At 42.1% G+C, this 17457-nt stretch overlaps 1 protein-coding gene across 10 annotated transcripts in view; it reads left to right on the top strand.

The window, feature by feature from the left end:
* DENND1A (DENN domain containing 1A) overlaps positions 1–17457 on the top strand; it is a 518366-nt gene that overhangs the window by 292095 nt on the left and 208814 nt on the right. For all 10 annotated transcript variants that reach the window (XM_047768359.1, XM_047768362.1, XM_047768357.1 and 7 more), the window contains one exon: positions 1228–1328. In XM_047768359.1, the coding sequence (XP_047624315.1) occupies positions 1228–1328 (101 nt within the window). The remainder of the gene's footprint in view (positions 1–1227; positions 1329–17457) is intronic.

Genomic DNA, 17457 nt, shown 5'->3' with positions numbered 1-17457 from the left:
TATCAAATACTGATTGTATGATGTGTCTCACTCATAAGAAAAATACGAAGTAGGGACAACTCAGAAGAATAGGGAGTGGAAGGATTAGTAAGTAAACGGTGGTGGAGAGATTGATTAACTGTGTGGAAAAAATAAATTCTCACCTCAGTCCTTAAACCTAAATTAATTCCAGATGGATTAAAAAGTTAAATGCTGAGGAAAACTTTAGAGGACTTTCTTAGTATAAAACAATGGAAACCATCATGAAGGAAAATATCTGCCCATGTAATTATTTAAGTCTTCTCTCTACCCAAAAATTCAGAGAAAAATAAAGATAAATTATTTTCAAAAACGTTGCATAGGATTACTATCCTTTGCATAGCCAATATTTGCTTTTAAATCAATTAAAAAATACTAATTCTCATTAGGGAAAGTGAACTAAGAACATGAACAGACCATATTTACTGAAGAAAAATAGTTAAACATATAACAAGCTGTTCAGCTTTGGTTGTGCTTAGAGAGATAAAAATAAAATGTAGATACAGTCTTAAAGCTACTAAGTTGAATTATATTTCTTAGTGCTAGTGAGGTACGGAAGTCCATCATGCCAGTATGTGGCTGGGAATGTGTAAGAGCCTCAGTCCTTCATCCATGTATTGTATTAGCACATCGATTATATTTATATTACTATATGTTTTAAATGTCTTACATATTTATAACTTTGTCTTTAAATTCTATATCTAGGAACCACATATAAAAATTATTGACCTGATCCAATGGTATAACTTAATGATGGAAGAGTGGTTCAGTGTAGTATGGGAAATTCATTGAGTGGCATTAAAAGATGTTTTCTAAGAATATTTAAAGATATGGGGAAATGCCAGCAAATAATATTAAGTAAAGGGCAAATCAACGCTGTATTTACAGTAATCCTGATTTTATTAGAAAAGCGAATATGTATGTAGTATCCCAAGATGTTAACGTATTTTCAGATGGTGAGGACTTTTCTTTTATCCCTTTCTCCATTTTCTAAATTTTTGACAGTCATCATGTAATTAGCTTCATAATCATGAAGAAGTTTTTTTTTAAAAGAAAGATCTTACTAAATTTGAATTAGGGTTATTGAGTTAACTTTTACAGTTTTAAATATGTTGATAAGTATATATTTAATTTAATTGTTGAACCCACATGATAGTGTCTCCTGACTTGAATTTTTAGCTCTGAGTCTCTGATTTGCTTCCATTGCAGTTGACTGCCTGCATCCACGGGTCTGCTGCGATGCTCTATCCCATGTTCTGGCAGCACGTGTATATCCCTGTCCTGCCTCCGCATTTGCTGGACTACTGCTGGTAAGGCCACTGTTTACCCTGTCTTCTGCTTTTCCTTCCCCAAAGAATGACCAGGCATGTTAGGTCTACAAGTTTTATGCACTTGGTGACTCCAAATTTAAAATACCTCAGGGAATTCCCGTTGTAGCTCAGCAGGTTAAGAACCCGACTAGGATCCATGAGGACGCAGGTTGGACCCCTGGCCTTGCTCAGTGGGTTAAGGATCTGGCGTTGCCGTGAGCTGAGGTGTAGGTCACAGATGCTGCTTAGGTCTGGTGTTGCTTTGGTTATGATGTAGGCTGGCAGCTGCAGCTCTGATTTGACCCCTAGGCTGGGAACTTCCATATGCTGCACAAGAGACCCTAAAAAGACAAAAAATAAAAATACTCACTTCAGAGTGATCTGAATTTTAGACCACCTGACTGCATGGCCTGTTTGTTTTCAAACAGCTTTCATATGTGCCATGAGATTTATAAGAGTTCACACGCCTAGTTAAGACTTTTCCCATTCCTCAGTTTAGGGAAACCAAAGCACCATGTAGCTGTGTGATGTTTTTTTCCCCCTAAGACACACTGGAAACTGGTGTCAAGAACAGTTGAGATTCCCTAAGGTCTTCAAGTTTCAGCCAGGCCTTGGCACAGTCTGGAAGACGTGCTCTCAGCTGTGCTTTGGGAGCACAAGTCAGGCTCCAAAATCCTCTGAAGTCTTTTGATGTGAATTTCACTATTCATGGAAAGGTGTTTTAGTGGAAGGAAGAGAGGGAGGAAGGAAGGAAAGGAGGAAGGACAGGAAGTGGCCCATTTGAGGGGGTCACAGCCTGTTGCTTAAGAAGAGATGATTCAGGACATTTACCAACGGTTCAGAGTGATCATGTCCAGGTCAGTCGTAATTTTTGCTGGGCTCTCCAGCTGGTTTTGCATTCTTCTCAGTGAAAAGGTTCACCCAGGTAGCCAAATTGTCCTGGGAATTTAAAGGTACCCTGTTGACCTCCTCATTTTATGGGAATGGATTCAGAAGAAGAAGCAGAAGCAGCCATGGATTCAGCAAAGATGTAGCTTGTAGCTCAGGGCTGTCAAGTGAAAATCATTGGCCCTCTCTAGCTCATAGCACTCAACTTGGCTCATTTCTCTCTTCAGTGCATAAACTTTCCTATCCAGGTGGGTCTTTTTATCCATGCTTTTTTTCTCCCACCTCTCATGAGATTAAGGGCATTTTCTCTACTTAGACTTGTTGCTTCCTTTGAGCTTCCGAATCAACCGTATGGGTTTTTTCCACTGCCACATAGCTCAAAGGAAAGACCAAGTGCTCTAGCCAGTAGTGTTTGTCATTTGAAAGATTGGGGGGTGAGCAGACACTGACTCTCAGGAAGAGAGAGGAAGGAGAGTGAGAAGGGGAAAGAAAGAACAAACACATGCAGAGAAGAAGGAAGGGGGATAGAAAAGGTCAAGAAGGGGACATTTGACATTTGTCCCAAAGAGAGACTCATGCAGTGACAAGCAGTCCCCTTAGCGCAGAGAACCTGCCAGCACAATGCTCCATCCCCTACCCCTCGCATATGGCTCCATACCCCTCCACACAGACACCGTACATTCCCAGAGATGTGTGTGTCAGAGACCCCACACTGGGAGAGACATACCCCCCCGCCCCATACACCTCACCCCAGGCATGTGCTCTCTAGGGAAACCTTAGTATTCCCCCTGGAAGAGACGCATCTGTGTGTATCTTGATGCTTCAGGTAGGAACACCCAGGGATTGGTGGAGCTTGAGAAAGTCCTGGTAGTCCCTCTGCCTCCCAAGTAGTACAGCTTCACCTTTCCATTATTTGGAATGTTTTTGTTACTAAATTGTTAACTGGTTTAAAACCAGCAGCTTAGAGTCCCAAAACTGTAGAGAAGAAAGTACTCTGTCAGTAACATCGTAATAGCAATAGCTGCCATTGTTGAGTATCTCCTGTGCCTCCAGTAACTGGACCATCTCCTTACATCTGCTATCTCATTTAGTTCCTCCAGCAACCCTGTAAAGCAGGTATTATTATCTCCATTTCACAGATCACTAAACCAAGGCCCCAAAGAGGATTAATACCTTGCTCTAATATGGTTACTGTATACTATATAATTCCATTTTTATAAACAAAAAGTGTATATGTAGCACAAAAATTATATACGTAACATATAGAGAGGCAGAAATCTGGAGGGAAATACACCAAAGCAGTGATTTGTTATGGGAAGGAGGGAGAGGAATTCTGCATGATTTTTATTTTGTTTTCTATATTTTCAAATATTTCTACAATGAAAAGGTATAGTTTTTATAATTTAAAAGTTTTATTTAAAAAAAAAAATCAGTGTTTACTCTGGCTAGTTGTTCTTTCTAGCTGCCATCTCAGGTCTCAGCCCTCCTTTCTTGTTTGCTTAGAGGGTATATTAGCTTTTTCACTCTGCCGAGGAAGCTGACCTGAGATTCTTTTTTCAACTTCCTCTCAAACTCTAGTCCTCTCAAGAACTGTCACTAGCCTGACCAAAAGCAATGATGCTGGCAGCTCTGAGAAGGGAAGACTTGGCAAGGAAGACTGCTAAGCCCCTGTCACCCCAAGCTTCCACTCCAGAAACTCAGAGTTAAGACTTGTAATTTTTGGAGCCCGAGTGGGTTTTATGATTAGACTCCATATTGGGAGTTTCTGTGTGTGTGGTAGCAGTCTCTCTCCTGGTTCTTGTTTTCATGAAAGGACTTTCTGACATTTGACCAAAGGACGATTGCAGGCCTGTGGGGATTTGGTATCTGGTTATTAACTGCAAGATGTAAGAATGAAGAAATAAAAGACCCAAAGAGGAAAAACAGATCCTCTGTTCAAGGCTTGATTTGATCACCTTCAGCCTGCTACCACTGCTTTGGTCAGAAACTACAAATGTCATGAAATTTGAGTCAATGCTAATAACTTTATTCTATTGTGCTCAGTGACTTTCACCACCGTTGAGTTTAATCCTTGGTGGTAAGAGCCAGCAGGGATAACTAGCATTTTAAGTAAAGTGCTAGGAGCCTGAAACATGTAAATTTGAAGGCGGTTTGTTCCTCTGCAGATGATTTAAATGTTAAGTACGTCCCCATGCAGGGGATACACGAAATGGAATCTGAAAACTATTATCTCCTGTAGAAATGAACTCTCAATTTACTCACTGCACAGGAAGGGCAGATTCTAGTCATTTTCACTGCCAGCAGGTGCCCTTTCTATGCATAATAGACTTCGCAAGTGTAATTAACACATGAGGACCACTGCTGCCAGTTTTTCTTCAGGTACATGCTGCTAGGAGTTTTCAGGACAACAGTGTAGGCTGTAAGAGCTTTTTATGTTGCACTTGAAGAAGTGTTCATTGACTTCTGGACAAAGACATGCTAAATGGGGCTGAGCCTAGACCCTGCTATTGGTATTATAGGTCATGGTCCTTGGACCCAGAGACCCCGAGAGCTGTAATGCAGCCTTTGGTAGAACAGAAGCCAGTGTAGCGAAGCTCTCGGAAGCAGTGAATAAATGGAAAGTATGATGCCGAAAACCCTGCAATTATGTGGAAGACTAATTGCACGTTCACAAATACAACAACCAATTATCTGAGTTAACTTTAATTAGAGCTATAATCACAGATTTTAATTATCTGAATAAATCCATTTAATACAAATAGTCTTCCCTAAGTATTTCCCAAATTAATTTTTTCATGTCCCTACCTATTTTTGGAGAGAGTGGTAGGGAAAGTGCCTGGGCTTTGGATTCAGGTAGACCCAAGTTCAAATCTGTTTCATCTCTTATTAGCCACATAGCCACATGAAAAATCTGTTTTACCTCTCTGATCTGCCATTTCTTCTTCTGTTAAATGAGTTTAATTTACCTACTTCGAAGAGTGGCTTTAGGAATTAGAGGCACTGGTCATCAAGTGGCACACAGGGGTCTTAATAAACGGCAGTTGCTCATATTATGGTTATTATAAACATGGGTCATGGATTTTTGTTTCCAGAAGCTTTAACTCATATCAAACATTATTCTTCCTTCTGCTGCCTTGTGAGCTCAGGGAAAAACTTTGTAATTCATCTTCTCTTTTTACCCATCAGATTGTTTTTATTTTGATTTTTTTTTTTATTTAACTTGGGTTATTGTATGGTTGTTTTCATTTGCAGCTGTGGCATAAGAATGAAAAGAAAAGAAACAAAAGCAGATGGCAAAGAAAACGAAAGGAGTAAGACATTTCCAGCCCTTATGAATATTTAAAAACATGTGCTGCTGGTTCCTTTCTACTTTAGATCTATGCCATTCTCTTGACTTTGAAAGTGAAAATGAGAATGTTTTCTACCTTGACTGGTGGCAGCCCTGACCCTGGCCAGTGTTGGAAAGAGCCTTCCCATTTCTGGGACCAAAAGGTTAACTTGCTGATGAGAATCAGCATTCCCTTTCATGATAATAATAGCCATCTAGAGAGTACAGTGTGCATGTCAAGTTCTTTATAAACGTTATTACAAATCTTTAAAATCAAGCCGTAAGGTAAATATCAGCTCCATTATATAGATTAGGAAATTGAAGTTCAGAGGGGTTCAGTGACTTACCCACCATGACACAGCTAAGAAATGGTAGAAGCTTCCCTTGAAGGTCCATCTCATCTTAAAGCTTTCTCATTAGTGTCCTCCAGAGTATTAGAGAACAAGGTGTATCCATCACCAAGATGTGAAAAAAATTCTTCACATAAGCTTTTTGACGGCTTGCTAATAATTGTAGACTTATGTTATTGTTCATTATTATTCAACAAATATTTATAGAGCACTTATTATGTATCAGGCACTATGCTAATTAAATGTTGCTAATAAAAGGTCCCAATAGAAGCCATATGGTATTTCCCATGTAAATTCCTTCTTTTCCCTTTTTCCTTCAGAAATTGTCCTAAATAAGGACCACAAATCAGTTTCCAAATTGAATTGTATATTTGGGTTATTCGGGACACTTGTTAACATGTTTCCAAATATGCGATAAAATATTTTCAAAGCAGATGAGGTCAAGTTCATGTTTTCCCCCAAAGGACAGCCAGGCCAAGAGCCAAATTAGTAGCTAACTCCTGAGGTTCTCTGAGGGCATGGTTGAACCAAAAAGTTAAATCAGATGTGTACAATTAAGGTTTGGATTTTTTGGAGTTCCTGTCAAATCTGACTAGTGTCCATGAGGATGCAGGTTCGATCCCTGGCCTCTCTCAGTAGGTTAAGGAACCAGCGTTGCCATGAGCTGTGGTGTAGTTTGCAGACAAGGCTCAGATCCGGCGTGCGGGTGCGGCCCTAAAAAAAGACCAAAAAAAAGGTTTGGATTTTTTTTATCTGACTTCATAAAAATATTTCCTGACATTTCTGGATGCCTCTGGAATCCATTCTTCCACTCAGAATGGGCATGCTCAGATTCTCTGTGAGACATACTAGTTCTAGGCTTTTTATTTGTGCTGCATGTGGGGTTCTGAATCATGCCGCATCATGTATTCCGTCTCAGATTTTTAGCAAACAATTTTAATATGCCATTTCACGGTGTGCATAGTCCATGTGGGTGATGGGGCATCAGTCTGGACACAGCTATGAAGTGACACCTGGATGATCAGAGCTGGGACCATTCTAATCTCTGTCTTCGTTGATGCTGTGAAATCTTGCATGAGGAATGAATTGTTGCTAAAGTAAGTGGGATTGTTGATATTCTCAGAGGCAGCGCTAAAAATCAACAAAGTGCAGTATACTGGAAACAGAAAAACCTAGGTTTGGTTCTGGCTTCCCTGTTTACTAGTTTTGAGGTCACTGAGCCCTTCGGAGCCTGTTTTATCTTCTGTTGAATGTGAATAGTAGTTACTACTGATAAAAAGCAAGTGTTCCACAAATAATAGGTACTATTTTTGTTATTACTGACTGTATATAAATATATATTTATAGTCAATATATACTAATGTGTATGTGTGATATATGTGTGTGTGTGTGATCATATATATATGATCCAACAATACAGTTCAAGTATCCAACACCCAGGTAGGATGAAAGTGGATTAAGTAAACAGGTATGATTAAAATCATTTTATTTATATTGAACTCTGGGCTGTGCAGGCTTTGTTCAAGATTGAATTTTAACACATAAGCAAAAACTGTTTTCATTTTCAGCAAGTATTTATGAGTGTCTTTTATGTCCTTGGCATTGGCCATAGGAAGGTAGAAACTTATAGATGGTTCTGGATCTGAGGAAATACTACTTCACAAAAGATCTCAGGTGTCAGGCAAGAGTTGAGAGGTTGTTTGTTGTTGTTTAAGCTAGGAAGCATCAAAGGACCATGGCAGGTCCATTGCTTAGGAGGTGTAACCGCTGAACTAGGAACTCATCTGGAAGGGTCAGAGAGGATACAGACCAGATTTCAGCTTCAGACAGAAGAAGAAGGGAAGCTGAGTCTGGCTGGGCCTGATGCTTAGAAAGTGCACAAATAATATGTGTTGGTTGAACAAAGTGAAATTAAAGATTCCTGGGTAAATACCTTGGTAAGATTTGGCTGAACTTGACCTTGAGGTTTGAACAGAGCGACTGAGTAGTAGAAAAGAATTCAAGCTTGGACGCCAAAGTTCTGGATCCAAATCCTGGCTCTGGTCCTACTGAATATGTGTCTTTGGGTGAGTCACACAGCCTCTCAGCCTCTCTTTCCTCATCCACAAAAATATAGCTAAAAATACAATTTTCCATAAAGAGCCTGGCATCAAGTAGACACCTAAAAAGAAGTTGTTAGGTGATGACAGTCACTGAGCCCTGTGTTGAGATGTACCTTCATTTTCTTCAGCAGCACCCAAAATCGAAAATGCCAAGAGCCTTTGGAGGCAGCTTTGGACAATTTCTGAGTTAACTGTCTTCCTGGTGGAAAAACAATGGGAGAGAGGAAAGATGGTTCTTTGCATTATCTATGCTATGGATTCTGTAGGAATCTATATAATACAGCTTCTACGGGAAAAGTGTGTTTTCAAGTTCTCCATTTGATTTTTAAAAATTGAAATGTAACTCAGATACCATAAAATTCACTCTTTAAAGTATACAATTCATTAGTTTTTAGTATATTAACGAGATTGTGCAGCCATCACCATTATCTAATTCCAGATCTATTAGATTTTTCATACATTCTTTATTGCTATTGGTAAGGTAATTCATCCTATTACTTTGAAAGGCAATATTTTTTAGCCTTTCAAAAGTACATATAGCATAAAGCAAATGTTCCACAGAAATGAGTAGTCTGTGTAGATGGTTGGCATCAGACCCTTAACCTGGTCCCTCCAAGGTGCCCCTGATGGCACAAATGCTAAGAGTATAGCATGCGGCAGCTCTTATCCAGCCTCAGCATCAACATTTCCTGTGAGGGTGCTGAGACTTGTATTAGAGAAGACACGGTGTCCCTTTGCCATGGTTGTGACCTCTCTGTGGTTGGGGCTGGTGGTTGTTGGCTCACTCACCCACTCTTTGGGGAACTCTCCTGGCTGCAGCCCACTACCCCATGGTCCTCCGCCTCCTTTGCTGCTGCATCTACGTCTGAGTGTCTGGATCTGCCCTGCCAGTCCCCCTCCTGCTGCCTGTTGTGGTAATGAGCAGCAGCCTCCCTCGCTCCAGTTTCTAACTGGTCTCCATGGGGCATAGCTGGTTCTGACCTGTGCTTATATGACCAAGCCTTGGCCTGGTTTTCCATTTCCTGTGGCACATCTTATATGTAACTCCTCACTTCTCCCTGACCTGGAGCCCGTCTTGAATCCAACACTTAGAAAACTCTGGAGCTTCTAAGGCACAGTGTAGTGGTCTCTACAGCAAAGACATTCTGCATATGTTCATGGTCACCAGTAGAGCAGGAGCCACAGACCATGTAATGTCATTGTCACAGAGGCTTCAGCTGTGGAGGAAGTTACCTTGTGGCAGGAATTTGGGGTAAGAGTCCTGCCTCGTTCACAGGGAGAATACGTGGAGCAGCAGCGCAGTGCTGCTAGGCTCAGAGTAGTCTCCCAGCCGATGTGGGTTTGTCTTTGCCATAAACATTTGAAAGCCTGACAGGCTAGGCTAAGAAGGCAATTGGATGCTGTGCATCTTGGCATGTGACATATCTTAGTCCTGTGAAAACAGAAAGAGAAGATTTTTTTCCCCTCGTTACCACTTTTGCATTTTCAACTTTTACACCCTTTTCTGGATTACTTTCTTTTGGCTTATTTATCCATAAGCCTCTCTTTCTTTTCCTTTTCTTGTTCCTTCTGTACTTCACTCTTCCTGCATTTCTTCACGGGTCTTATGAGCCGCTGGTGCCTCTCACTGTGACACTTCCTTTTGCAGCCTGGCTCTAGCTGTTGTGGTTCTTACTGAACTCTCTGGGGCAGTACAGAGCCCCGTCTCTTGACCTTTCCTCTGTGATTAACTTCTCCTGCCACAGCGGTCTTAGCCATGGAGCCCTTCCTGATGTTTTCCAAGTCTGTCTCCTTCCGGTAGCCCGAGGAGGCACAAAAGGGCGGACAGCCCCAGGCTTTGATGTTGACCTTTGTGGGTTTTCGTCCAGGCATTATCTTTGTAACACTCATGTTTGTTGTGGTTGGGTTAGGTGGCCTGGAGCTCCAGAAAGCATCTTTCTCAATCCCCAAGAAGCCGCAGGAGGGCGTTGTCCTCCCTCTTGCCCCCTTTCACCATCTGCTCAGATGTACTCGTGTATCACATTAGCAGACCTTCTCCAGTGCCCAGCACCGACCACGCACCCAGCCCCTCCACCGCTGTGAGCCTCCGGCTGCCGAAACTGCAATTGGAAATGAGGTCTTCTGTGCCGCCTCTCCTAATCTAGAATTGCTCCTGTGCTTGCCCACACCCTTGTCCTCTGCTGTTGCTCATAGATCAGGGATGGCCGGTTGGACACCAGGCAAGGAGTTAAATACCTTCTCCCCTAAGAAAACTTTAACTCATGCCATTTCCACCCATTCTGCTTTTCAAGCCATATTTTCTGCCTCTCACCAGCTGTGACCTTTGTCGCGTCACTTAACCTCTTGGAGCCATAGGTTCCTCTGTGCATTATGGAGATCAGCCTTTCAAGATTGCTGTGGGCATGAGATGAGGTCATCTTACATCTGCCCCTTGGCGCCTTCTAAGTCTCCTTGCTACAGCTTTACACAAGAATATGCTTATTTACTGTCTGTAAGCTCCAAAGAGGCAGGGATCAGAACGGTTTTTCTCTCCTCTGTCCCCAGCCCAACATGGTACCTGACTCATAGTAATATTTGCTGACTGACAAGCATACGGAAAGCACTGAGCATAGTAAATGCACCGTTAAGATGTCAGTTTTTTTCTCTTTTCCCTCCCCGATTGCCTTTTTAAAATTCAAGTTCCTGAGTGACTATTTTTCTCTGTGGATACCACAAATCATGTTACAATCCTGTTTCCCTCTTTGGGTTGGCAGCTGGAGCATTCAGAGCCAAATTTGAGGCCATCCCAGCAGGTGTGCAAAACCTCCCAGCACACAGTTGAAGTACTAACCTCACCCTGGCTTGTGTTATTTTCCTTTTGCCCCTATTTTTTCTGCTGCTTTTGTTGTTTATATTCGTATAAACTGCCTTAAATTCTATTTAGAACAAAAAAGGATATCAATTCATTTAAGCTAGTTAGGCAAATGTAGTTTTATTCTGGCTACAAAGTGTCCACTTGCTATTTTATTTTCCAGCTAAAATTATCAAATAACTATTTTTTTCTTAAGTGTAACATGATAGTTAAAAGAAGTAAAGATAAAGCAAGAGAAGTATAAGAGATTTTGAAGTAGGAGGATTTGGGCTGCAGTCACCATTAACCATGATCATGGGCAAGTTTCTGAGAATCCCCTTTTTAATCTATGAAATGGACAGTATTTTTAATCTATGAAATGGATTATTTGAGGATTAAATGAGATAAGGTACGGCCCTTGGTATTTGGTGAGCACACAGCACTTCCATCTCTTTATTCCTTCCGCTCTGCACATGGCCCCATCGTAGACTCCGGGGAATAGAAAACAGAGTTCGGTTCTCCTGTGACTGACAGTCGAGAATAACTGTACAAATTAGCTCGTGCTTTAGCCAAATGGACGACCCAGACAAAGCCTCTGAATTGGGAAGTGTTAGCAACCCCTGGGGTGATCTGAGCAGTGCCTGGTGGACAGCACTAGTCCTCGGACTTAGAGGAGGAGGGGACTTGGACCCACAGGTCCATGTGTGGCTAACCTCAGAGGCAAGTCTGGGTTCCTGTGGTGAGGGGGCTGCTGGGGTCTCGGATAGAACGTGGAAGGGCCTGGGATTTGGCACAGCTGCTGGTGGGCCTGCAGGGAGCAACTTAGAAAACCTCCTTCCCCTCTTCTTCCAAAGCCCGGACACACACTGGGCTGCTGGGACACCTGGCTTGCTTTGTCTCAGGGTGACAGACTTGGGTTCTAGTCTCCATGCTGCCATTTACTAGCTCTGTCACCTCAATGAGTCGTCTAGCTTTCCAGCCTTCGTTTCTGCATCCGTACAACAGCTGGAGGTAATAGTACCTACATCATGCTCTTGTCCTAAGCATCCAAGAGAAAATACCCATCAAGCCCTTAGCCTGTGCTAGTTGTGGCAAATGCACTGTAAACAATGTTTGCTCTTCTTGGCTCCCTGTGCACCGCTGGCCACTGTGTTAGCCTGTGGCCCATCTAGCTGGTCACTCTCAGAGGAAAGTGAGGATTACTTGTGTTTTCCAACAAGATGCGTTATATGGTCTTTGTTGGCTTTCTCTCTCCCATTCTTTTATCTTTTAACCTAACAATACCAGGCCTCGTTTCAGAGCCAAATTTTAAACTGTAAAGCAGACTGTGTCTACAGTTTTGTTTCTTTTCAAAGAGAGAGATGGAGGGAGAGAAGAAAAGGAGAGAATGAAAGAAAGATAGAAAAACTCAAATGAATAAGACCAGAGTTGTCCTTTCCTTCAAAAACAGTGAACTGAGGAAAGATATGTGGGATCCCCTTTGCTAAACAGGGTATTTGGATAAGAAGTTGGGGTGCCTTTGAAAGGTGAGATGGATGCTGTGCTGTGTATGCATCTCTCTAGGGAAAAGGAAAAGAGCACACCTTCCAAAACCTGGGCAGCTCTGAGCTGTATCCTCACTGAGGTCAAAGAGTGGTCGCTCACCTGGAGCTGGGGCCCTCCTGTCTGTCTCCACTTCCCATCTCCCCTCCCCTCCCCACCCTCTTCGTCTTGAGAAACTGCATTTAATGTATTTTAGCAGCCAGTGTTCTTTTATTTCACCTGACTCTTTTCCAATTAGTAGCCTCTCAGCTCGGGGGAACATAATTAAGAGGGTTCTAGTTATCTGGGGGAAAGGAATTAACAAATTGAGAAAGTGCAGTAATAATGAACAGGGACTACAGGACCGCTAATAAGTCTGCAGAACAGTTCATGGCTGTTCATTGCTAGCAATGATCTCTTTGCTAGGACTCACCTGTAAGAGCAGTGCTCTGCACTGCAGGCCCGGCTGGAGTTGGTGGAAGACGGGGGGAAGAGTTACCAGCACTCTTTCCTTTTGGCATAAGTACTGAGTATGCATGGGGGACAGCATGGGCTTTCAGTCCAGTAGCCCTGATTTTGAATTACAGCTTCCCTATTTACTAACTTGTGACCCTTGGGCAAGTGACTTCTGCTCTCTGAGCCTGTTTTCCAATCTGAAAATGTGGTTAGTAGCAATACCTTGCAGTGTTACCTTGAGAATTATGTATAAGTAATGCATAAAAGCAACTGGGTTATAGTAGCTCAATTGATACTAGTTACTTTTCTCTTTAAGAGGATTCAAAGTAAACATACCTTTCAGGTAAAGGTCATTCTATTGTCTTGACACCTTCAATATAACTCTTGTCCTTTGCAGGGGAGAAGGAAGAAAGAATGACTTTGACTCTTCCAAGATGTAACTGAAGAAGTCAGATAGTGCCATAATTCCCAGAGAATAGAGGCCTAGGGCAGGTACACCCTATTCCAGTATTCAGAGATGGCACAGTGCAATCTCACAGTTGCTGTCAACCATAGGGCAGTCGTGACACAGTTGTCACTGCCCGCCTATGCATGAACTTGGTCATAGCTGTTAATATTATCACCAGTTTGATTTAATTATGTGCATTGCTGGTTCTGCACATGTTGTGTCTAATTGCCGTTTAAAATGTCTTCCAAATCACCGTCAGATTCAGCATTGAAATGTGAAGTCAGTGTGAATGCTAAAAGGCACCAGGGCAGAGAAGCATGGTGTCTAATAGAGGAAGACCGCGTCTAGATGAAGTTTTATGTTTTGTTACTGAGATATCCTTGGAAAGAACACTGATGACTCTGAATCAGAAAATGATTCATAAGAGTCAGGTTCTGAATGTGAAGTTCTTTAAGAATAACTGAACCAATCTTTTTTGCTATAATTTCTTTTTAATGTATACCCAAGAATGGTGAGTGATTTTTTAAAATTTATCATCCCATGTGATAAGCAAGTAATGAATCATAGTTTACTTGGTGGTTTTTGCATTCTGGGTGGTACATAAAATCAAGTTTAAAGGGTGCCCTCCAAAGAAAGTGATAAGCCACCCTGCTGAACTCGGCAGGTAATCAAGTGACGAGAAAGTGTGCTTGAGGTCAAAACCCATGTGGAGGATGATATATCAAGAGCACCTCAGCTCATCATGGAGTCTCCACTGTCCTCACCAACACTTACAGGTGCCCTTCAGAACCGGGGCAGGAGCTAGAAGTCATTCTTTGGGCTCTACAAGAATGGGTCAAGTGGTACCAGCTGCAAAGAGAACCCACTTGGACCTGATAACTTACTGAGCCTACTGTGCACTGCTTCTCTGCCAGGCACTTCATGGGTTATCTCTAATCCTTGCAGCAATCCTGAAAGATTTCCACCGGGGCAGGTACTGCCCTTTTAAAAGACACTTTGCCACGATATCACAAAAGATGTACAATGCAGTCCTGCCTTTTGACTTGGGAATTCCATGTTTGGGAATTCATGCACATGAAGTTGTTCATTTTCACTACGGTGTTACTTGTAGTGAAAAGTTGGAAATTACCTAAAGTCTAACTCTAGCAATAGGGTTCAGTAAATTATGGGACATCCATACTTGGTGGACTATTACACAGTCTTTAAAATAATCACAAAAATTGTGGTATACTCTGGGAAACATTAATGGAGCCAGTGAGAAACCAATAAAGCATATGAACTCTGTAATGTCGAAGATATCTTTAATGTTGATGTAGGCCAGTGTTGGAGGAGAATAACACAAAAATAAAAGTAGTTGTCATGGGATGACTTGATCATGGGTTAGTGTCGCCCCCCACCCCACTTTATCTTTACAACAAAAAGCGAAACAAAAGAGATTGCCAAGGAAAACAAAGTCAGTAGCTGCAAAAACTGTTGAGGTATGTTGAAATTAGAAATTTTTTCAGGAGTTCCTGTCGTGGCTCAGCGGTTAACAAACCCGACTAGTATCCATGGGGACATGGGTTCAATCCCTGGCCTTGCTCAGTGGCTTAAGGATCTGGCATTGCCATGAGCTGTGGTGTAGGTCACAGATGCGGCTCGGATCTGGCATTGCGGTGGCTGGGTTGTAGGCTGGCAGCTGTAGCTCTGATTGGACCCCTAGCCTGGGAACTCCATATGCCACGGGTGAGGCCCTAAAAGATGAAAAGACAAAAGATAAATTTTTTTTTCAGAGTGCAGGTAGAGTTACCAGGTATGTATTTGCTACATTGAGATGCTAAGGAGACTTTGGGTTTCTTTTTTTCTTCTCTCCCTCTCCCCACTTGAAATTTATAATCATTATGTTTGCAGAGCAAAAATGCAGTAGATTCAGAGAAGCCTTTAAGGCTTTGCAAGCAAATGATGACAATGTAAAAGGTATTTGTCCAAATTTGAATTCACATAAGATGTGGAGCTGCTGTGTTTCAGAATAAATGCGTTTTAAGTATTTTCTTTGTTGTTGTTGTTGTTGCTATTTCTTGGGCCGCTCCCTCGGCATATGGAGGTTCCCAGGCTAGGGGTCTAATCGGAGCTGCAGCCACCGGCCTACGCCAGAGCCACAGCAAAGCGGGGTCCGAGCCGCGTCTGCAACCTACACCACAGCTCACGGCAACGCCGGATCGTCAACCCACTGAGCAAGGGCAGGGACCGAACCCGCAACCTCATGGTTCCTAGTCGGATTCGTTCACTGCGCCACGACGGGAACTCCTTAAGTATTTTCTAAATACAGAGCTGTTGCAGCCCTAAGTTGGTGGAGAAACCACGTTTCTATAATAGGCCTTAATTACTCTTTGAACAATTATTGGGCTTCAAAAAATGCCTACCTAATGATACCTGAAGAGTGTGTCTCGCTTCATCCCTTCTCATATTTGCCATCACTTCTGACTCCTTTTTTCTCTCTTACATTGATTTTTATTGTAGGCCAAAAGGGCATGGCATTAAAACCTACATATTTAAAATTCTAGAAAATGTTTTTTTCAGATAAGAGCTACAGTTAAATTACACAGAGACTTTTGCTGTATTTTCACCTTTTTTCTCACAGTTGTTTGAATGTCTTTTTCTATACATTAACTCATTTGTTGGAATTTCAGTTCTGACAGGATCATTTGTCACTTGCATGACAGTACTAGTAGGAGCTGGGGAAGTTTATAAAATTCAGTTAAATATTATGGATTTGAGGTTTTCTCCCTTGTATGTGTTTGGCTGTGTTTCTGGACACATTAGCAAGTGGCCATTTTTTCTGGAATTCTGCACTCTTCCTGCTTCCTTTCATTACATTAGGCAAGGTTCCACTAGATGAGACATTTGCAGTCTTAAGACTTCCTGCCAGGGTTCAGACTTTGTATTTTTGACATTGAAGCTGTCGTGTTCCTGAAGCTACTTAATTAGAAACACATTCATTTCAGTGTGCACTGGAAAAAGCTTGGACAGCAGAGTCAGGCACACTGGGAAGTTTGAGCATTTGTGTAGCTGGCAGCTCAACTAATGGTTTACAGTTTAAGGGGAAAAAAAAATATCATAGGGCATTTCCTTGCCCCTAGAAGCGAAGAGAAGCCGAATGTGCACAGCAGATACCTTTCTTTAAAAAGGAGAGAAGACGAAGAAGAAAGAAAAGAAAAGACAACTCCACTTTCACTGCAGTTGTGTGTCTAATTCTTTCTTTGGCTATTATCAAATACAAACGTCTCCTGGAAGAATAGTTCCCAAACTGTGCTGCTAATATTCAAGTCTGTTTTACAGGCTCCCAAGATGTATTACTGCTGAGATCTGTAGTAGGGAGAACATTTTATATTCTGGGGAAGGCTTTTTGCTTGAAGAATTTTATTTGTTGAATGGTAATGAGGGAATTGTGCTCTTTCTTATTTTTAAATGTTTTAGCAATTTTAAAATGCACATCTGATGTTTAAAAAACCTTCTTCGTTGCCTATCCATTGCTTTTAGGATAAAGTCTAAACGCCTTAGTATTCGGTAGGAAGCAAACCTCTCCTTTCTCATTTCTTTCCACTCCTCGTTTTCCCACCCAGTCTCCAAGAAAGCCACCCTCTTAGGTTGACTTCCATGCCCCAGCTGCCCCAGAGGAAGGGTGCCTGGTCATCTCAGTCTGAGCCAGGTCTCTCTCCTCTAGGCTCATGAATTACCCTTTGCACCTATCATGGGATGTAGCCCATGCTAGAGACACTTAGGCATAAGTTGGCAGACTTTCCTTCCCTCTCTGTTCATTGACCTCCCTCCCCTACCCCCAGGAAAACAGTGTGTGGGAGACAGGCCTGGGGGTTTTAGGTCTGGTATTAAAAAGGCAGTGTGGCACAGAGGAAGAAGCTTTGGAGTCAAATCCTAGGATTGCCGCTTGTTTTGTGGCATTAGAGAAGTGCTTTAAACTCTCTAGGCCTATTCTCTTCTCTGTAAAATGGGGATAATACCTACCTTGTTGAGGTCGTTGTGTGGATTAGGAAAGATGAATTGGAAGTTCCCCTTATGATGCCAAGCATGCTTATCATCGGTAAGTAGCATCATGATGATATTGTGTATGTGTATCCAAAGGAGATCAATCTATAATGCCCAGGTTTTAAAACCCTTGAAGCTGGTTCCCATTTCCTGCTCAGTCACTAACTTAGGGAACCCATTGCT

Source organism: Phacochoerus africanus, chromosome 2 (assembly GCF_016906955.1).
Source record: "Phacochoerus africanus isolate WHEZ1 chromosome 2, ROS_Pafr_v1, whole genome shotgun sequence".
Taxonomy (NCBI): Eukaryota; Metazoa; Chordata; class Mammalia; order Artiodactyla; family Suidae; genus Phacochoerus; species Phacochoerus africanus.
Note: the sequence above shows the minus strand (reverse complement) of the source record. Positions and strands in the feature narration are given on the sequence as shown.